The 22,500-nt window shown below is 36.0% G+C and overlaps 2 protein-coding genes across 6 annotated transcripts in view; one reads left to right on the plus strand and one right to left on the minus strand.

The window, feature by feature from the left end:
* Positions 1 to 778: 778 nt before the first annotated feature.
* On the minus strand, positions 779 to 8,177 carry LOC133664984 (GTP-binding protein RAD-like). 2 transcript variants are annotated; one of them, XM_062070108.1, is made up of 5 exons: positions 8,037 to 8,177; positions 7,522 to 7,954; positions 5,400 to 5,473; positions 5,109 to 5,313; positions 779 to 1,894 (listed from the first exon to the last, which is right to left on the minus strand). In XM_062070108.1, exons 2-5 carry the CDS (start codon positions 7,931 to 7,933, stop codon positions 1,617 to 1,619), a joined length of 969 nt encoding a protein of 322 aa, XP_061926092.1. In that variant the 5' UTR covers positions 7,934 to 7,954; positions 8,037 to 8,177; the 3' UTR covers positions 779 to 1,616. The 2 variants fall into 2 exon arrangements, with proteins under 2 accessions (XP_061926092.1, XP_061926087.1); XM_062070103.1 differs by having other exon boundaries at positions 7,522 to 8,079.
* A 6,993-nt stretch (positions 8,178 to 15,170) lies between these two features.
* The window catches only part of LOC133664997 (ATP synthase F(0) complex subunit C3, mitochondrial-like), an 11,619-nt gene continuing 4,289 nt past the window's right edge, over positions 15,171 to 22,500 (plus strand). The window contains exons 1-4 of one of the 4 annotated variants that reach the window (XM_062070121.1): positions 15,171 to 15,236; positions 15,539 to 15,627; positions 22,270 to 22,341; positions 22,437 to 22,500. The exon at positions 22,437 to 22,500 is cut by the window's right edge and continues 136 nt beyond it. In XM_062070121.1, coding sequence (XP_061926105.1) covers positions 15,589 to 15,627; positions 22,270 to 22,341; positions 22,437 to 22,500 — 175 coding nt within the window. In that variant the 5' untranslated portion in view covers positions 15,171 to 15,236; positions 15,539 to 15,588. Of the gene's footprint in view, positions 15,237 to 15,269; positions 15,411 to 15,538; positions 15,628 to 22,269; positions 22,342 to 22,436 lie in introns of those variants that run through there. The other 3 variants (XM_062070139.1, XM_062070130.1, XM_062070148.1) reach the window with 3 other exon arrangements.

Raw genomic sequence — 22,500 nt, forward strand, 5'->3', positions numbered from 1 at the left:
TATATATATATATATATATATATATATATATATATATATATATATATATATATATATATATATATATATATATATATATATATATATATATATATATATATATATATATATATATATAAAGGAAAAGGACATATGTAAAAAAATAATTACAAAAATTAACCTTTTTTTTTTTTTTTTTTTTAACTTGGGACTCCCCGCAGGCCGGATTTGGGGGCCGAAGTTTGGGGACCCCTGGTCTACAACACAAATGTAACTTATTGCTTCACAAACCAAAGTGTTCAACACAAACGACTCTTCAAGAGAGGGTGTTTTTGTTTCATATTTATTGAAAAAAAAAAAAAAATCATGAAAACAGAGGGAATCCAAATGTCTACAACAGGGGTCCCCAAACTTTTTGACTCGAAGGCCGGGGTTAAAAAAAAATATATATATATATATATATATATATATATATATATATATATATATATATATATATATATATATATATATATATATATATATATATATATATATATATATATATATATATATATATATATATATATATATATATATATATATATATATATATATATATATATATATATATATATATATATATATATATATATATATATATATACAGTCCGGCCCCCGGCCATATTTTTATATATATATATATATATATATATATATATATATATATATATATATATATATATATATATATATATATATATATATATATATATATATATATATATATATATATATACACAGTGCTCAAAACCGGGGTAGAGCGGAATATACGTTAGGTCAGGAAAAAAACACAGAGACTATATCATCCCTACAAGCCTGTTTCGCAGGTTTCCCTGCGAAACATATAATAAAATCCCCTGACAAAATAGCGCAGAGGCTATATCATCCCTACAAGCCTGTTTCCCTACAAGCCTGTTGTGCAGGTTTCCCTGATTTTATTATATAAAGGGCCCCTGACGAGAAGAGAAAAATGCGAAACAGGCTTGTAGGGAAACAGGCTTGTTGGGATGATATAGCTTCTGCATTTTTTCCTGACCTAACGTACATATATGTATGTATGTATATAAAGGAAAAGGACAGATTTTAAAAAATAATAAAAAAACATTTATTTTTATTTTTTTTTACTTGGGACTTCCGGCAGGCCGGATTTGGGGGCCGTAGTTTGGGGGACCCCTGGTCTACAATACAAATAGAACTTATTGCAAAGTGTTCAACACGTCAACGCTTCACTTGGCTGAGGCACGAACCTGCACACCACCCGTCAAGTGGACGCGACTCCATTATGAGATGTATGTTTGCATTCGCCATCGTTCATAGCCACAATTGGTACGTCAATCCCTCTCGGTAAAAACCAAAAAAAAAAAAAAGGAATCTTAGAAAAAAAAAAAAAAATTGTTGATTTCTCACATTTTTAAGGCGGACAGAAAAATAAATAAATATGCCAAAGCTTCATGCATGTGAACACCATGGTGTCTGAAAATTAAAAATATATATATCTGTACAGCTCTAGTAGTCCGTTAGTGTTCAAATAAGAAAACACACAGCATTGGGTCTTCGGAGGCCAAAGGAAAGACTACAAGTCCCGTGTGGTTTCCTCAGAGAACCGTGAGGTCGTGGCAGGACTTGGACTTCTGCCTGAACGCCATCTTCTTGTTCTTGCGTGCTACGAAGCGGCCCAGGAATCTTTTGGCCTTCTTGCTGACGCTCTCCCGCCGCCGGCAGCTGGCCATGCGCCGAGCGTTCTCCTCCTTGCTGTCCTTCCTCAGGCGCACTTGTCGGACGATGCCCTCGAACAGGTCCTGCACGTTGTGGTGGAGGGAGGCCGAGGTCTCGATGAACTTGCAGTCGAAGACCACGGCACAAGCGCTTCCCTCTGGAAGGGGCGAAGAAAACGGAGGATTGGTTTTACTTCTCTGAGAAGATCCAAATTCACATTTTGCACAGTTTCTCCGAGGAAAAATATTCCAATTATATTTTGAATGTATTTGAAGTAGCGATTAAAATAGTTATCGCGATTAATCACACTTTGTCTGTTGCTAACTCATAATTAATCGCAGCTCGAATTTTTTTTATTAGTGATGCCCAAAGATGTATTTTTTAAATTAGATTAGTCACACTTTTCAATTTGGGTTGATCATGATTAATCACAGGTCATTAGTTGCTTGCGTAATTTAAATGACAATGCGATTAATCACGTTTTTGTCTCTAGTTAACTCATAATTACTGGTGATTCATCACAGAGAAAAGCTTTTTATTTTTGGTGTCAAGTTATTATTTTAAATCAGATTAATCATACTTAATCAGACTTAATCAAACATTGGATTAATCATGATTAATCACAGGTCAGTAGTTGCTTGTGTAATTTAAATGACAATGCGATTAATCATGTTTTGTCTGGAGTTAACGCATAATTACTGGTGATTAATCGCAGAGAGAGGTTTTTTATTTGTGCTGTCAAATAATTATTTTGTTCCAACAGATATATCATACTTTTGCATTTAGAATAATCATGATTAATCACAGGTCAGTAGTTGCTTGCGTAATTTAAATGACAATGCGATTAATCACATTTTGTCTGGAGTTAACTCATAATTACTGGTGATTAATCGCAGAGAGAGGTTTTTTATTTGTGCTGTCAAATTATTATTTTGTTCCAACAGATATATCATACTTTTGCATTTGGAATAATCATGATTAATCACAGGTCACTAGTTGCTTGCGTAATTTAAATGACAATGCGATTAATCACATTTTGTCTGGAGTTAACTCATAATTACTGGTGATTAATCGCAGAGAGAGGTTTTTTATTTGTGCTGTCAAATTATTATTTTGTTCCAACAGATATATCATACTTTTGCATTTAGAATAATCATGATTAATCACAGGTCAGTAGTTGCTTGCGTAATTTAAATGACAATGCGTTTAATCACATTTTGTCTGGAGTTAACTCATAATTACTGGTGATTAATCGCAGAGAGAGGTTTTTTATTTGTGCTGTCAAATTATTATTTTGTTCCAACAGATATATCATACTTTTGCATTTGGAATAATCATGATTAATCACAGGTCACTAGTTGCTTGCGTAATTTAAATGACAATGCGATTAATCACATTTTGTCTGGAGTTAACTCATAATTACTGGTGATTAATCGCAGAGAGAGGTTTTTTATTTGTGCTGTCAAATTATTATTTTGTTCCAACAGATATATCATACTTTTGCATTTGGAATAATCATGATTAATCACAGGTCAGTAGTTGCTTGCGTAATTTAAATGACAATGCGATTAATCACATTTTGTCTGTCGTTAACTCATAATTACTGGTGATTAATCGCAGAGAGAGGTTTTTTATTTGTGCTGTCAAATTATTATTTTGTTCCAACAGATATATCATACTTTTGCATTTGGAATAATCATGATTAATCACAGGTCATTAGTTGCTTGCGTAATTTAAATGACAATGCGATTAATCACGTTTTTGTCTGTAATTAACTCATAATTACTGGTGATTCATCGCAGGCAAAAGCTTTTTATTTTTGGTGTCAAGTTATTATTTTAAATCAGATTAATCATACTTAATCAGACTTAATCAAACATTGGATTAATCATGATTGATCACAGGTCATTAGTTGCTTGCGTAATTTAAATGACAATGCGATTAATAACGTTTTTGTCTGGAGTTAACTCATAATTACTGGTGATTAATCGCAGAGAGAGGTTTTTTATTTGTGCTGTCAAATTATTATTTTGTTCCAACAGATATATCATACTTTTGCATTTAGAATAATCATGATTAATCACGGGTCAGTAGTTGATTGTGTAATTTAAATGACAATGCGATTAATCACATTTTGTCTGGAGTTAACGCATAATTACTGGGGATTAATCGCAGAGAGAGGTTTTTTATTTGTGCTGTCAAATTATTATTTTGTCCCAACAGATGAATCATACTTTTGCATTTGGAATAATCATGATTAATCACAGGTTTTTACTTGCTTGCATAATATCAATAAAATAGTGATGCCCGTATGTGGGCTCTGTACCGAGGATGTCGTTGTGGCTTGTACAGCCCTTTGAGACACTTGTGATTTAGGGCTATATAAATAAACATTGATGATTGATTGATTGATTGATTAATCACACTTTGTCTGTAGTTAACTTATAATTAATCGTGATTAATCGCAGAGAGAAGTTTTTATTTGTGCTGTCAAATTGTTATTTTGTCCCAACATATGAATTGTATTTTTGCATTTGGATTAATCATGACTAATCACAGGTTATTACTCGCTTGCATAATATCAATAAAATAGTGATTAATCACATTTTGTCTGTGGTTAACTTATAATTAATCGTGATTAATCGCAGAGAGAGGTTTTTATTTGTGCTGTCAAATTATAATTTTGTTCCAACAAATGAATCATACTTTTGCATTTGGATTAATCATGATTAATCACAGGTTATTACTCGCTTGCATAATATCAATAAAATAGTGATTCATCACATTTTGACTGCAGCAAACTCATAATTAATCGTGATTAATCACAGATAGAATGCGATACTTTTTGGTGATTAATAATCACACGAGTGAACTTGTTATTTTTGACTCGTTATTTCATCTTTAATGAGTGTCCCTTACACAGATGGTGTTCTAGTTTTGGATACTATCAACATAGGACTGGACATTTTGTCTGCTTTATGCAAAATATTTGTTTACCGAACGTTATGCTTTTTTAAAACAGCTCAAGACAAAATGGCCGCAAACACTCTTTTCCTCCGCCTGTATTTATTTGAGTCGCAATGTATTGTATTTTTATACTGGTATTGGGCCTATGTGTCTACAATAAATAATAATTATTTGTAAAATAATAATTTGAAATATTTTACTGGGGCTATCAAACAATTCAAATATTTAATCGCAATTAATCACATTAGTCCATAGTCATAATTAATCTTGATTAATCACGGAAAAAAATAGGTCTATATCTAGACAGATCATTTTCAAGTTTTAATACTATCAACATAGGACTGGATAATTTTAAGTCATGCTTCTGTGATGTAGTTACACGGGGTTAAATAACTCCGACTTACCATCTGCTGACACTTCTCTGGACCTCACCAGGTCACTCTTGTTGCCCACGAGGATTATGGGAATATCTTCAGATTGCCTGGCTCGGCGCAGCTGAATCCGCAGCTCCGATGCTTTCTCGAAACTCGACTTGTCCGTCACCGAGTACACGATGATGTAGGCGTCGCCCATCCTCATGCACTGCTCCTTTAGCCACTGGCTGTTGTCCTTCGTGGAGGAAAACATCGCAATGGTCAGCATCGTACACGGCGATATCGTTTGTTTCTGTGACGTGATATCAGTCCGTATCTTACCTGTTCCCAGATGTCATACAGCATAATGGTCGCTTCTTCCTCATCCACTACAATGGATCTGTCATACGTGATCCCTGTCGGGAGAAATACGGAATTCATGTCAGTGTGCAATTCAGAGACGATTACCCTAAGCAGAACTTTACAATATAATAACATTAAATATATATATATATATATATATATATATATATATATATATATATATATATATATATATATATATATATATATATATATATATATATATATATATATATATATATATATATATATATATATATATATATATATATATATATATATATATATATATATATATATATATATATATATACACATATATATATATATATATATATATATATATATATATATATATATATATATATATATATATATATATATATATATACACATATATATATATATATATATATATATATATATATATATATATATATATATATATATATATATATATATATATATATATATATAGGGTCAGGAAAGAACACAGAGGCTATTTCATCCCTACAAGCCTGTTTCGCAGGTTTCCCTGCTCTTTAGGGGATTTTATGCAAACTTTAATAAAATCCCCTGAAGAGCAGGGAGACCTGTGAAACAGGCTTGTAGGGACGAAATAACCTCTGTGTTTTTTTCCTGGCCTAACGTATATTCCGCTCTACCCGGGTATTGAGCACTGTATAATGGATAAACCACAGAAACCTTGACTATAAAAATAATGATTTGTCAATTTATGTGAAATCATTTTATTTTGCCCGCCAAAAAAATTATAAATAATTTTTTTTTTAAATAAAAAAATATATATATATATATATATATATATATATATATATATATATATATATATATATATATATATATATATATATATATATATATATATATATATATATATATATATATATATATATATATACACACTGTACGTTAGGTCAGGAAAAATCGCAGAGACTAGTTCATCCAGACAAGCCTGTTTCACAGGTTTCTCTGCTCTTTGGGGGATTTAAGAGCAGAGAAACGTGGAAAACAGGCTTGTGGGGATGAAATAGCCTCTGTGTTTTTTCCCTGACCTAACGTATATTCCGCTCTACCCCGGTATTGGGCGCTGTATAACGGATAAACCACAGAAACCTCGACTATATATATATATATATATATATATATATATATATATATATATATATATATATATATATATATATATATATATATATATATATATATATATATATATATATATTGAGTGGGATGATGTCACGTTATTGACAATGTGATTTGCCTGAGCGGCTAGGAGACACCGAGAGTAACAAGCGGTAGGGTAGAAAATGGATTAGAAAGGACAGAGTTCAAAAAAGAATAATAATAAAAATATATATATATATATATATTATGTATTTATTTATTTAACTTTTAATCCGGCCTGCGGTCCGTAGTTTGGGGACCCCTGACATACAGTATACAATACGAATTGTTTGCTCCGCATCTTTTATTGTTTTAGTCCATTTTTTTTTTACATGTTTGTACTCTTTATTAATATATTTTTATTGTTGTTGGTTTTTTTTTTACTATTTAGATTTGTTATTGTATTTTTTTAAATATATTATTTGGAATGCTTTTAATTAAATTAATTTTGTATTATTTTTATGTGCGGCACTGGTGCGATATAAATAAAGTGGATCTGGATTTGCTATTTTCATTAAAAAATATATAAATTTAGTGAAAATGATTTACAAAATGAAAAAGCTTTGCGATAATAATTATTAATATCAAGATTTCAGCTTTTTCTCTTTACATTCTACCTCTATTTTGCAATTTTGTATATTCTACTTCTATACTGTACCTATTGAAGCATCTTCATAGCGTTATGTTATTAGATATACTGTATGTGTGCCAGCTGAGTGCAGCTCTGCTTGCCTGGCTGGTGATGGAAATAGCAACAATCAATACATGCAGAAATAAGAAGCCAATCCATCACTGATTCACCAAATTGTCACATATATGAAATGATTTTTTGCCTCCATAGTGACTAATTGACCTTTGAGCGAGATGACACACACAATGGCACATGACTCATCCCCCCCTTGCATCCCTCGTCTACCTGCTTCCTCTCCGTCGTGACCAGCATCCTCGACTCCCCCGAAGACGCGCGCCAGGCTGGACTTGCCGACCCCGTGCTCCCCGAGGAGCACCACCTTGTACACCTGCGCGTCCGCCTCGCTGCCGGTGGAAATGACCGAGTCGGAGGACTCGGAGCCGCAGCTGCCCCGGTGGTGCTGCTGCTGCTGCGGCTGCGGCGGCTGCGGCTCGTCGGGCGAGTAGGAGGTGCAGCGCAGCAGCCTGGAGAGCTCGTCGCTTTGCGCGCTTTGACGCACGCCGGTGGCGGCGCGCAGGTCCCGGTCGTCCACCGGCATGCTTCTCCGGTGCAGGTTGGCGTGCATGTTGGTGGGGAAGGGCGTGCTGCCTCGCCTCTTGTCCATGCTCCGCAATTTGTCGCTCTTGTTCAAAGTCATTTTGCGCTTTAAAGTCGACACCTGGGGACACATGGACCATCTCATCATGGGCGCCATCCAGAATGACATTTCATCAATAAATTTCAACATAAAAGTCACTTACTGATGTCCAAGTTTTTTTTTTCAGGCACAGTGATAAATCCTTTTAGTGGTTGTGGTAGCTCCAAAGTGACTTTGCTCCAGACCAGGCCCCTATTTATACCCAGCAGGCGGTGACGTCAGAGGGAATCGCGCGCTTATTATAGTGGTGCGTCACGGCGGAGATGGGCGGCTGGAAGAGCGAAGGAATCTCCCTTCCGCACAGCCAAATGGAGCATCCTCCTCCTCCTACCAGCATCTTTGCAAAGGGGAAGCCCACTCAAGGTGATATCAATAATTAATGCGGAGTTAAATTTAGAGACCCTGAGAGGCATGTACTCATTTTGTGCACAATAAGTGTACATTCCTATAGAGCAGGGGTGTCAAACTCATTTTAGATGGTGGGGAAAAATCTACTCCCGAGTGGGTCGGACTGGTAGAATCACGGCGGGATAACTTAAAAATAAAGACAACTTCAGATTGCACATTCTGAAAATGTACAAATCATGTTGTTGTTGTTTTTTGTACACTTACATGTTGCGGTTAATAGTATTCTATCTTTATTTGTCGTTATTTATATATTCTGAATAAATTATATTCATCAGTCAACTCATTGGTGTTAATTTTCAATGTTATGTACAGGGGGGAGTTGACGGCACAGACAACAGGGGGCATAATTTGGCTCCATACCATCCTTAATCTACCGCTTGTCCCTTTCCAAGGCGCGGGGGGTGCTGGAGCCTATCTCAGCTGCATTCGGGCGGAGGGCGGGGTACACCCTGGACAAGTCGCCACCTCATCGCAGGGCCAACACAGATAGACAGACAACATTCACACACTAGGGCCAATTTAATGTTGCCAATCAACCTGTCCCCAGGTGCATGTTTTTAGAGGTGGGAGGAACTCGGAGTACCCTGAGGGAACCCACGCAGAAATATCCAGAGCCCGGGATTGAACGCATAAGTCTCCATCCATACATTCTTATTGACCAGGGGTGTCAAACTCATTTTAGATCGTGGAGACAAATCTACTCCCAAGTGGGCCGGACTGGTAAAATCACGGCGCGATAACTTAAAAATTAGGACAACTTCAGATGGTTTTCTTTGTTTAGAAATAGAACAAGCACATTCTGAAAATGTACAAATCATGTTGTTGTTGTTTTTTTACACTTACATGTTGCGGTTAATAGTATTCTATCTTTATTTTGCGGTTAATGGTATTCTATCTTTATTTGTCGTTATTTATGCTTTCTGAATAAATTATATGATATTGTTCATCAGTCAACTCATTGGTGTTCATTTTCAATGTTATGTACAGGGGGGAGTTGACGGCACAGACAACAGGGGGCATAATTTGGCTCCATACCATCCATATTCTACCGCTTGTCCCTTTCCAAGTCGCAGGGGGTGCTGGAGCCTATCTCAGCTGCATTCGGGCGGAGGGCGGGGTACACCCTGGACAAGTCGCCACCTCATCGCAGGGCCAACACAGATAGACAGACAACATTCACACACTAGGGCCAATTTAATGTTGCCAATCAACCTGTCCCCAGGTGCATGTTTTTAGAGGTGGGAGGAAGCCGGAGTACCCGGAGGGAACCCACGCAATCACGGGGAGAACATGCAAACTCCACACAGAAAGATCCACAGCCCGGGATTGAACGCAGAATAAGTCTCCGTCCATACATTCTTATAGACCAGGAGTGTCAAACTCAATTTAGATCGTGGAGACAAATCTACTCCGAAGTGGGCCGGACTGGTAAAATCACGGCGGGATAACTTAAAAATTAAGACAACTTCAGATGGTTTTCTTTGTTTAGAAATAGAACAAGCACATTCTGAAAATGTACAAATCATGTTGTTGTTGTTTTTTTACACTTACATGTTGCAGTTAATAGTATTCTATCTTTATTTGTCGTTATTTATGCTTTCTGAATAAATTATATGATATTGTTCATCAGTCAACTCATTGGTGTTAATTTTCAATGTTATGTACAGGGGGGAGTTGACGGCACAGACAACAGGGGGCGTAGTTTGGCTATGTGCCATCCCATCCATTTTCTACCGCTTGTGTCTTTTAGGGTTGCAGGGGGTGCTGGAGCCTATCTCAGCTGCATTCACCCTGGACAAGTCGCCACGACAACATTCAAAACATTCACTCTCACATTCACACACTAGGGCCAATTTAGTGTTGCCAATCAACCTGTCCCCAGGTGCATGTTTTTAGAGGTGGGAGGAAGCCGGAGTACCCGGAGGGAACCCACGCAGTCACGGGGAGAACATGCAAACTCCACACAGAAAGATCCGGAGCCCGGGATTGAACGCAGTATAAGTCTCCGTCCATACATTCTTATAGACCAAGTGTGTCAAACTCATTTTTGATCGTGGAGACAAATCTACTCCCAAGTGGGCCGGACTGGTAAAATCACGGCGCGATCACTTAAAAATTAAGACAACTTCAGATTGTTTTCTTTGTTTAGAAATAGGTCAAGTACATTCTGAAAATGTACAAATCATGTTGTTGGGTTTGTTTGTTTTTTACACTTACATGTTGCAGTTAATAGTATTATTTCTTTATTTGTCGTTATTTATGCATTCTGAATAAATTATATGATATTGTTCATCAGTCAACTCATTGGTGTTAATTGTCAATGTTATGTACTGGGGGGAGTAGACGGCACAGACAACAGGGGGCATAGTTTGGCTCTATGCCATCCCATCCATATTCTACCGCTTGTCCCTTTCAGGGTCGCGGGGGGTGCTGGAGCCTATCTCAGCACAGATAGATAGATAGATAGATAGATAGATAGATAGATAGATAGATAGATAGATAGATAGATAGATAGATAGATAGATAGATAGATAGATAGATAGATAGATAGATAGATAGATAGATAGATAGATAGATAGATAGATAGATAGATAGATAGATAGATAGATAGATAGTACTTTATTGATACACAGATAGACAGACAACATTCACACACTAGGGCCAATTTAGTGTTGCCAATCAACTTATCCCCAGGTGCATGTTTTTAGAGGTGGGAGGAAACCGGAGACCCCGGAGGGAACCCACGCAGTCACGGGGAGAACATGCAAACTCCACACAGAAATATCCAGAGCCCGGGATTGAACACAGAATGAGTCTCCATCCATCCATTCTTATAGACCAGGGGTGTCAAACTCATTTTAGGTCGTGGAGAAAAATCTACTCCAAAGTGGGCCGGACAAAAGTGTATGGTGTGTGCGACTATGTATGTGAGTTAACTGTTGTGTGTTACCGGGAGTGTTGAGTGAGAGGCGGAAGTCCCGTAGGGGAAAAAGCAGGCTCGAAGGTCCGTGAGACAGGCAGGTAGTCGGGGGCGATAGCGAGGCGTCAGAGTCCGTGTCCAGGCGGGAGGTCGAGATCCAAGAGGCAGCCAGGGTGGCAGAGGGAACGCGGGAAAACGAGACACACAGCTCGTAACGTGGGAACAAAGGCAGGAGTACTGAACATGTAGTTACGTTCTGGCGCCGGATAGCAGGTTGTGCTGGTTTAAGAAGGCAGGTCTTCTGATCAGCGACAGGTGCGCTGATTGCTGATGATTGAATGCAGCTTTGCACCGGGCGCAGCTTCAGCAGGAGTGGGGCGCGCAGGCGCGCTCTTGGAGGTGCTCTCAGCAGAGCGCACAGATGAGTGCGCATTGGAATGCGCCCGGGCCGTGATGGAGGGCCACATGGAGAAAAATCTACTCCCAAGTGGGCCGGACTGGTAAAATCACGGCCCGATAACTTAAAAATAAAGACAACTTCAGATTGTTTTCTTTGTTTAGAAATAGAACGAGAACATTTTGAAAATTTACCAATCATAATGTTGTTGGGGGTTTTTTACACTTACATGTGGCGGTTAATAACATTCTATCTTTATTTTTCGCTATTTATCCTTTTTGAATAAATTATATGAAAATGTTCATCAGTCAAATTACAGGATGTTATTTATGTAGTTTGATCATTTTCCTCGACTGGTGCACGAACATGTGGTTTGTTTGTTTTTTTACATATGTTGCATAATCTACAAATATTTGCTAATTCCTATTGCGACATCCAGTGGACACATTTAGAACAGCAGTTTCTTTCATTCTCATTTTTATACTAACACCTCTAGACCAAGTATGTCTAATTTGTTTCCACTGAGAGCTGCACAATGAGAAATGAAAGCATGCACGGGCCATTTTGATGTTTGTCATTTTCAGAACTATTAGCCCAGCAGGCACAAGACATTGATACAACATTGATTATACATACATGTTTTTTTAAAAATTGCAAATATTCAGCCTTTACAAAAAAATATTTTTACTGTTCGTTGTAAGTGAGGATTTTTTATTAAAAGTGCACAATCGTGGTTGAGATGGGTTTGCAGCGAAGTCCTGTCCTGCAGCCCGTTTCCTCACAAGGAATGTTGCTGCCCTCTAACGACCAAATAACGTATTGCACTTGGCACCCAATATCCATTTATATCGTTATTTAGGTCGATGAAAAAAGCTGTTTTTTGACTCCCTGTTGATCAAATGTGTATATTAAGTGTTGTAAATTCATAATAAAAAAGTATTGTATATTAGTAATGAATTAGTGTTGTATATTAATAAGTTGTATGTTAATAACAATTAAGTGTTGTATATTAATAAGTGTTGTATATGAATAATAAATAAGTGTTGTATAGTCATAATAAATAAGTTGTGTATATTAACAATAAAAAATTGGCATATATTGATGATAATAAATAAGAGTTGTATATTGATAATAAATAAGTGTTGTATATTGATAATAAATAAATGTTGTATATTACTACATACGTTTCGTATACTAATAATAAATAAGTGTTGTACATTAATAATTGTTGTATATTGATAATAAATAGGTTTTGTATATTCACAATAAATATTTTTTGTATATTAATAAGTGTTGTATATTGATAATAAATAAGTGTTGTATATTTATAAGTTGTATATTAATAATAAATAAGTGTTGTATCTCAATAATAAATTAGTGTTGTATAGTAATAAGTTATATATTAATAATAATTAATTGTTGTATATTAATAAGTGTTCCATCCATCCATTTTCTACCGCTTATTCCCTTCGGGGTCGCGGGGGGCGCTGGAGCCTTATTAATAAGTGTTGTACATGAATAATAAAAAAGTGTTGTATAGTCATAATATATAAGTTTTGTATATTAATAATAAATAAGTGGTGTATATTGATAATAAATAAGTGTTGTATATTGATAATACATAAGTGTTGTATATTAGTAATAAATAAGTGTTGTATATTGATAATAAATAAGTGTTGTATATTAATACATATGTTTTGTATATTAATAATAAATAAGTGTTGTATATTAATAAGTGTTGTATATTGATAATAAACAGGTTTTGTATATTCATAATAAAAAAATTGTGTATATTAATAAGTGTTGTATATTGATCAGTTGTATATTATTAATAAATAAGTATTATATATTCATAATAAATAAGTATTGTATATTAGTAATAAATTAGTTTTGTATATTAATAAGTTGGATATTAATAATAATTAAGTGTTGTATATTAATAAGTGTTGTGTATGACTAATACATAAGTGTTGTATAGTCATAATAAATAAGTTGTGTATATTAATAATAATTAAGTGTTGTATATTAATAAGTGTTGTATATGAATAATAAATAAAGGTTGTATAGTCATAAAATAAGTTGTGTATATTAATAATAATAAATAAGTGGCGTATATTGATAATAAATAAGTGTTGTATATTGATAATACATAAGTGTTGTATATTAATAATAAATAAGTGTTGTACATTGATAATAAATATTTTTTGTATATTTATAATAAATACTTTTTGAATATTAATAAGTGTTGTATATTGATAATAAATAAGTGTTGTATATTGATCAGTTGTATATTATTAATAAATAAGTCTTGTATATGCATAATAAATAAGTATTGTATATTAGTAATACATTAGTGTTGTATATTAATACGTTGTATATTAATAATAATTAAGTGTTGTATATTAATAAGTGTTGTATATGAATAATAAATAAGTGTTGTATAGTCATAATAAATACGGTGTGTATATTAATAATAAATAAGTGGTGTATATTGATAATAAATAAATGTTGTATATTGATAATAAATAAGTGTTGTATATTAATACATACGTTCTGTATATTAATAATAAATAAGTATGGGGACGGCGTGGCGAAGTTGGTAGAGTGGCCGTCCCAGCAATCGGAGGGTTGCTGGTTACTGGGGTTCAATCCCCACCTTCTATCATCCTAGTCACGTCTGTTGTGTCCTTGAGCAAGACACTTCACCCTTGCTCCTGATGGGTGCTGGTTAGCGCCTTGCATGGCAGCTCCCGCCATCAGTGTGTGAATGTGTGTGTGAATGGGTGAATTTGGAAATACTGTCAAAGCGCTTTGAGTACCTTGAAGGTAGAAAAGCGCTATACAAGTATAACTCATTTATCATTTATTTATATTAATAAGTGTTGTATGTTGATAATAAATTGGTTTTGTATATTCATAATAAATAATTGTTGTATATTAATAAGTGTTGTATATTGTTAATAAATAGTTGTTGTATATTCATAGTAAATAAGTGTTGTATATTAATAATAAATTAGTGTTGTATGTTAATAAGTGTTGTATATGAATAATAAATAAGTGTTGTACAGTCATAATAAATAAGTGTTGTATAGTCATAATAAATATGTGGCGTATATTGATAATAAATAAGTGTTGTATATTGATAATACATAAGTGTTGTATATTAATAATAAATAAGTGACCCCAAAAGGGACAAGCGGTAGAAAATGGATGGATGGATATTGATAATAAATAAATGTTGTATATTAATACATGCTTTTTGTATATTAATAATAAATACGTGTTGTATATTAATAGGTGTTGTATATTGATAGGTTTGGTATATTCATAATAAATAATTGTTGTCTATTAATAAGTGTTGTATATTGTTAATAAATACGTTATCTCATATATGTTACGTTGTATTATAGTGCAAATCGTCAAACGTTGGTTTATATATTAATAGGTCTTAAAAACTGGAGGTGAAGGACGCTTGTAACGCGCATGCGTGCTGGCGGCTCGACACCGGAAGTCCACCTCTCGAACGGGTCTCTGCGCCTGCGCAATCTTCTCGTGCGTTCGACCTCCACTCGTCACAGGTAAGAACTAAATCTTCTCCTCCTCATTCTGCGCGCTTTACCCGACAATTCCACTCATTTTTCAACCTTCAAGCGGTGTATTTAACGCCGAACACGAACAATTGCTCCGTCACGTTCCAACTATCTCGCTGGAAGCGAGCTTTTTTTCCGGTGTCGACCAACGACCTTACCGAAGTGCGCGCCCACTCTTCTAGTAGCAAACATGGTTGCCTGTCCTTTAGCAAGCTACCTAACCACACGCGTCTTAATTACTTTACATTGTCATGATTTGTTTTTAAATAAATGTATTTGTGATTAAACAGATCATCATCTCCTGCTGCCGTGGTTGACCTGACGAGGACGTGCTGTCGTGATGTATGCCTGTGCTAAGTTCGCCTCCACTTCCTCCCTGGTGAGAAGTCAACAATGAATGGAAATAATAAACATGTCATATTTAGACATCCTTCAACAACATGGTCAATTTATTTGCTGTGTTAGCACTTTGCAGCTGAAATGCCAACAGTGCTATGTAGCAGCACATGACCCCTTGCTAAATAGTTAGCATGTGAGAACAAGGGCGTTTCTCTGGGTTATTAATGACAAGAAACAGGACTTCTCTAACACCTGCAAGGGCAATGTTGTACTTTTAAACACACTTAGTTTAGTTATTCAGCCTATTTTAATAATACATTGTTTTACTGTCTTAATCATCAAATATAGACTTAGACTTCCTTTTTATTAGAGATGTCCGATAATGGCTTTTTTGCCGATATTGTCCAAATCTTAATTACCGATTCTGATACCGATATATACAGTCATGGAATTAACACATTATTATGCCTAATTTTGTTGTGATGCCCTGCTGGATGCATTAAAGAATGTAACAAGGTTTTCCAAAATAAATCAACTCAAGTTATGGAAAAAAGGGCCATATTTATTAGGGATGTCCGATAATGGCTTTTTTGCCGATATTCCAACTCTTAATTACCGACACCGATATATACAGTCGTGGAAATTAACACATTATTATGCCTAATTTGGACAACCAGGTATGGTGAAGATAAGGTCCTTTTTAATAAATAAATGAAATAAGATAAATAAATTAAAAATATTTTCTTGAATAAAAAAGAAAGTAAAACAATATAAAAACAGTTACATAGAAACTAGTAATTAATGAAAATGAGTAAAATTAACTGTTAAAGGTTAGTACTATTAGTGGACCAGCAGCACACACAATCATGTGTGCTTACAGACTGTATCCCTTGCAGACTATATTGATATATAATGTAGGAACCAGAATATTAATAACAGGAAGAAACAACCCTTCTGTGTGAATGAGTGTAAATGGGGGAGGGAGTTTTTTTTGGGTTGGTGCACTAATTTTAAGTGTATCTTGTGTTTTTTATGTTGATTTAAAAAAACAACGATACAGATAATTTAAAAAATGATACCGATCATTTCCGATATTACATTTTAAAGCATTTATCGGCCGATAATATCGGACATATAATATTTATTATTGCAGTCACAAAGTGCATTATTTTTTTTAACATGCCTCAAAACAGCAGCTTGGAATTTGGGTCATGCTCTCCCTGAGAGAGCATGAGGAGGTTGAGGTGGGGGGGGTGTATATTGTAGCGTCCCGGAAGAGTTAGTGCTGCAAGGGGTTCTGGGTAGTTGTTCTGTTGTGTGACGGTGCGGATGTTCTCCCGAAATGTGTTTGGTGTGGGTTCACAGTGTGGCGCATATTTGTAACAGTGTTAAAGTTGTTTATACGGCCACCCTCAGTGTGACCTGTATGGCCGTGCCTTTAAGGTTTATTGCCGCTCTGTACTTCTCCCTACGTCCGTGTACACGGCGGCGTTTTAAAAAGTCATGAATTTTAGTTTTTGAAACCGATACCGATCATTTTGAAACCGATAATTTCCGATATTACATTTTAAAGCATTTATCGGCTGATAATATCGGCAGTCCGATATTATCGGACATCTCTACTTTTTATTGTCATTCAAATTTGAACTTTACAGTACAGATAAGAATGAAATTTCGTTGCATTAGCTCATGGTAGTGGAGGATAAAAAATCAATAAGGTGCAGATGTAAATAAATAGATGACTGTACATATAAATATATTGCACTTTTGCATATGCATCCACGTTTATGGATGTATGTTATATTGTCTCTATATTCCAGCTAGGGCTGGGCGATATGGCCTTTTATTATTATCTCAATATTTTTAGGCCATGTCACGATACACGATATATATCTCGATATTTTGCCTTAGCCTTGAATGAACACTTGATGCATATAATCACAGCAGTATGATGATTCCAGTGTTTCCCATAAACTGCCAAGATCCTTGTGGCGGCGGGGGCGTGTCTATGGGCGTGGTCACCATGACATCATTGAGTAATTTGCATAATTTACTACAATGATATGATTTTCTCTAAAAAGGCTCAAAAAATGTATGCTTACTAATTAATAATAACAGTTTTGTTTTAAACGTCCGTCCATCCATCCATCCATTTTACAATATAATTACAACACTTTATGTACATATTTATATACAGATTTGAACAATAAGTTATTCACTGAAATATATTTATTAATTGTGGTTCTTACAAAAAATATATCTTATAAAATATAAAAGCTAAAATGTCTCTTAAAGCTCTGCCCCTTTAATTAGTGCATACTAAATAATTTAACTTTAGCCTACTATTACAACCATATTATTTACCAGCAACATAAAGTGAAACAGAGGCAGAGGTGTCCTGCCACAGTCAGTAACAAATAAACAGAAAACAGTAGTGGTGGTAGATAGACACAGAGCTTCATCAAACATCTGATCCACTGAACAAAGAGCTCCAAAAATCTTGAACTTTAGACTGCCATCAGTTTTACTCCCTACACTTAACCATGTGTTTCCTACTGCCTGCAGACTTTGCACCCTTTGTTATATACACATGTTTTGTTTGTAATATAAATACATTTAATAAAGTCAAATACAAATAAGGCAACAAGAGAAGTATCCTACACTTCTCTTTTGTAAAGTAAATCTGAACAGCCGATATGGGCATCTACATCAACTATATGATTTGCCTGTGAAGCTGGACAGGACAAAAAAAAAATATATTTTTTTTTTTTTGTGGCGGACGTAATTCTTTCGTGGCGGGCCGCCACAAATAAATGAATGTGTGGGAAACACTGGATTCTATGTCTCTACATTAAAACATTCTTGTTCATACTGCATTAATAAATGCTAATTTTAAACTTTCATGCAAAGAGGGAAATCACAACTAAGTCAATTGACCAAAACTGTATTTGTTAAACAGTTATCAAGCAGTGGCACAAACATTCATGTAAATTTCCAAAACAGAAAGTGCAAGATTGTCAGAGACATTTTAAAACAAGCTATAAGTGCACTTTTGTGCATGATGTCACCAAGATGACAAATCAAAACAACACTAAATTAAAGTGCACTTTTTGTACAGAATGCCACTACAATAGTTTAAAACATATAAAGTGCACTTTTGTGCATGATGTCACACAAGATATTTCAATAACTGTCAAATAAAAATGAGCTGCATAATAGGAAATCAAATCCTTCGCTATGTGGTAGGTTCCTGCGGATGTTATCTCCTTCTGTTGTTGACTATTTTTTTCATACGGTGTAGATGTGGAAATGGTTGCTTGGGCATTTTGTTGGTGTGGCACCGACCAGAGATGTTGACATGCGGAGTTTCAAGCACTCTTCATTCTCTAGCGGGTGACTTTTCAACTGGTGCTACACATTAGCAGTGCTGCTACTTTTTGTAGCAACGCTTTTGCCTCATACTTGTAAAGCATCTTCCCACTTGAAGCCAAACCACCGCCAGACTGTTTTTCTTGGGAATTAATTATTTCTTCATTTGTTACCAGATTCGCACCTTCTTTCTCTCGTATTACCACTCGCAACCGCTCTGCTAGCACCACTGCTAACGTTACCCGTGTCGCTACCTCTCTGCTCGGCGAGGGCGTGCGACGTTGCACGCGTGACAGTATGTGACGTATGTAAGAAGGTGCGCTTGTTTTATGTCTCTGAGAAGGAGAGACAAGAAAGAGTGAGAAACGCATGCAGTGTAATGCCCGCAGCTAAAAGCAACTGCGTGAGAACGTATACCCGAATATCACGATATAGTCATTTTCTATATCGCACAGAGACAAACCCGCGATATATCGAGTATATTCGATATATCGCTCAGCCCTAATTCCAGCGAGTTAATCCATTTTGGGGGGGAATTGAAGGGATTATTTTAATGCGTTCAAGAGTCTTACGGCCTGAGGGAAGAAGCTGTTACAGAACCTGGAGGTTCTGCTACGGAGGCTTTCTAGAGTCCAGCAGTGAAAACAGTCCTTGGTGGGGTGGGAGGAGTCTCTGCAGATTTTATGAGCCCTGGTCTAGCAGTGGCTTTTTGTGATCTCCTGGATAGGAGGAATAGGAGTCCTGATGATCTTTTCCGCCGTCCTCACCACTCTCTGCAGAGACTTCCAGTCTGAGGCACTTAGACATTTCATTGTATTCATCTTGTTCTATTTTTAATTCTACTTCATTTTGCAAGGTAATGTTTCATGTAGCACCATTGCACCGAAAAGAGGAAAACAAGAACATAGTTTGTGAACCGTTACTGCCAATGGCAGTAAAAAAAAAGATTCTGATTAATATTTCATACCCGTGAGGTTTGAGATTGGGGAGGCACTGACCCACGAGTCAGATTTACAAACATACAGTATGATGCTAAGTCACTTGTCCGCCCTGAGATCAGCAGGTCATGAGTTCAATCCCCGGCCGAGTCATGCCAAAGACTATAGAAATGGAACCCATTACCTCCCTGCTTGCCAGCATCAAGGGTTAGAATTGGGGGTTAAATCACCAAAAATGATTCCCGGGCATGGCCACCGCTGCTGCTCACTGCTCCCCTCTCCTCCCAGGGGGTGAACAAGGGGATGGGTCAAATGCAGAGGACAAAATTCACCACACCTAGTGTGTGTGTGTGACAATCATTGGTACTTTAACTTTAATACAGTACGACGCTAAGTCACTGACTCACAAGTCCGATTTACAAACATTGACAGTATGATGCAATGGCACCGGCTCAAAATCACAAAAACAAACAGTATGATGCTAGAATAAAACATTTCAACACACTTAGCGCACAATTAACGCAGCAGAGTAGACACTAGGCCAGTGGTTCTCAAATGGGGGTGCGCGTACCCCTGGGGGTACTTGAAGCTATGCCAAGGGGTACGTGAGATTTTTAAAAAATATTCTAAAAATAGCAACAATTCAAAAATCCTTTATAAATATATTTATTGAGTAATACTTCAACAAAATAAATGTTTAGAATTAAGTTCATGAATCCAGATGGATCTCTATTACAATCCCCAAAGAGGGCACTTTAAGTTGATGATTACTTCTATGTGTAAAAATCTTTATTTATAATTGAATCACTTGTTTATTTTTCAACAAGTTTTTAGTTATTTTTATATCTTTTTTCCAAATAGTTCAAGAAAGACCACTACAAATTAGCAATATTTTGCACTGTTATACAATTTAATAAATCAGAAACTGATGACATAGTGCTGTATTTTACTTCTTTATCTCTTTTTTTCAACCAAAAATGCTTTGGCCTGATTAGGGGGTACTTGAATTAAAAAAATGTTCACAGGGGGTACCTCACTGAAAAAAGGTTGAGAACCACTGCACTAGGCAGTATATCTTACCTTTACTTGTAAATGAAGTCCATTCGCCTTTACTTCTGGTTGAAGATCTCTATGACAGTTGTTGTAGAAGTCCTTCTTTTTCTCTTTTTCTTTGAGTTTTAAAAGTCTCCACTCTGACAAATCTGGCTGCATGAATCTCCTTTTTAATGTCATTTTTGATCACATCACCTACTGCTTCTATCAAATCACTTTGTATTCTGTTTGATGTGCCAGTAAACACAAACACAGTGGATGTTTCCAGGTGTTTAGCTAAACGTTCATCTTTCTCTGCATAAGAGTGCAATAGTTCCACATAATTCCCACGATTGGAGGAGCTTGCACTCTCGTCGTTATCACCAAATTCAAGCTCCGGTTTCCCCAAAAAGCAAATGGCGTTTATCAGGTCTTTTAATATCTCACGATTTTCCTTAACATTGGCATTGTGGATGTTGATATTTAGTGTCCGTTGTTCATTTAGAGCCAGATCAATACGTGATATTCCAAAAACAGATTTTTCAGATCAGTATATCCCATTTTGGTCCAAACACGGTCACTCGTTGAGAATAAAAAGGCAGGGAAAGCAATAAAGACGTTTTTTGTAGCACAGCCACAAAGCTATTCTTATCCAGTATACCAATCCTTTTGAAATTAACGTGTTATTTTCTGTCCTCGGACCACACACGTCTGAATCAAATCTGGCAGCTCTGGCTTTGGTCTCCCAGTATTAAAAATTCCTTATTTTAGAAATCAAATCCTCCATTTTTACGGCGAAAAAGCATCACAGTTTGCGGGAAGTAACAGTTGTTGTCTGTTGTTTTCTTCTTCTTCTACTTCTTAAGGGTTAACTGGTGTTGGCAGTTCATGAACGTTTGAACTGCAAGTTCACTATATCGCCCCCTACTTTGAGGCAGAGGTACTTGCTGCCTCATGGCCTGCCTTTTCTCCACCTTTTTTCCGTGCTTAAAAAATAAAAGTGTCTTCTTGTCTTACATAATGATTGTGAACGATAGGCAAAGTTCCAAAAACTAAAGCGTAGTTAGCCTTTAAGACTAAAAGATGCAGTTTATTTTCCGTGATTATTGTTATCTCACAGGAGCGGCTCCACACTGTTTATGGAGGCTGACAATTAGCACAACCATTTGTAAACATACAATTCACACACGTGCATGTGACGCAGGAGACCTGCAGTTTATGGTCGAGGTTTAATGTCTGATGCGGGCCAAAAGTTGTGAATGGGAACTATTACAAAAATGTTCTGTGATTATTTTATTATAGCAGTGTTGCATTCATCAAACTAATGTTCTCCCTTCAAACAGGTCCGAGCTGGATCTCGGGTTCTGTACAGGCCGCTGTCAGCAGCTGTAGTGTCCGATGCCAAGAGGGCAGAGGTGAGAAGCCTCAAATCTCCCACTGGAGCTATCAGGCGTGGTCCGGTTGATGATGTATTACGGAGGCAAAACTTGTGAATACTTTGACTTTTCAGACCGCTGCACTCCTGCCAGCGCATGGCACCGCCATCTCCCAGCAAATGGTGACGCTGCGCGGGT

The sequence above is a fragment of the Entelurus aequoreus genome, linkage group LG02, assembly GCF_033978785.1.
Source record: "Entelurus aequoreus isolate RoL-2023_Sb linkage group LG02, RoL_Eaeq_v1.1, whole genome shotgun sequence".
Classification (NCBI taxonomy): domain Eukaryota; kingdom Metazoa; phylum Chordata; class Actinopteri; order Syngnathiformes; family Syngnathidae; genus Entelurus; species Entelurus aequoreus.

Coding starts and splice junctions, on each gene's coding strand:
- LOC133664984 (XM_062070103.1), bottom strand. CDS start 8,023: ATGTTGAAATTTATTGATGAAATGTCATTCTGGATGGCGCCCATGATG. Junction 5,314..5,399: donor TGTATGACATCTGGGAACAG/GTAAGATACGGA, acceptor TCCTCCACGAAG/GACAACAGCCAGTGGCTAAA. Junction 1,895..5,108: donor CAGAGAAGTGTCAGCAGATG/GTAAGTCGGAGT, acceptor CGCCCCTTCCAG/AGGGAAGCGCTTGTGCCGTG.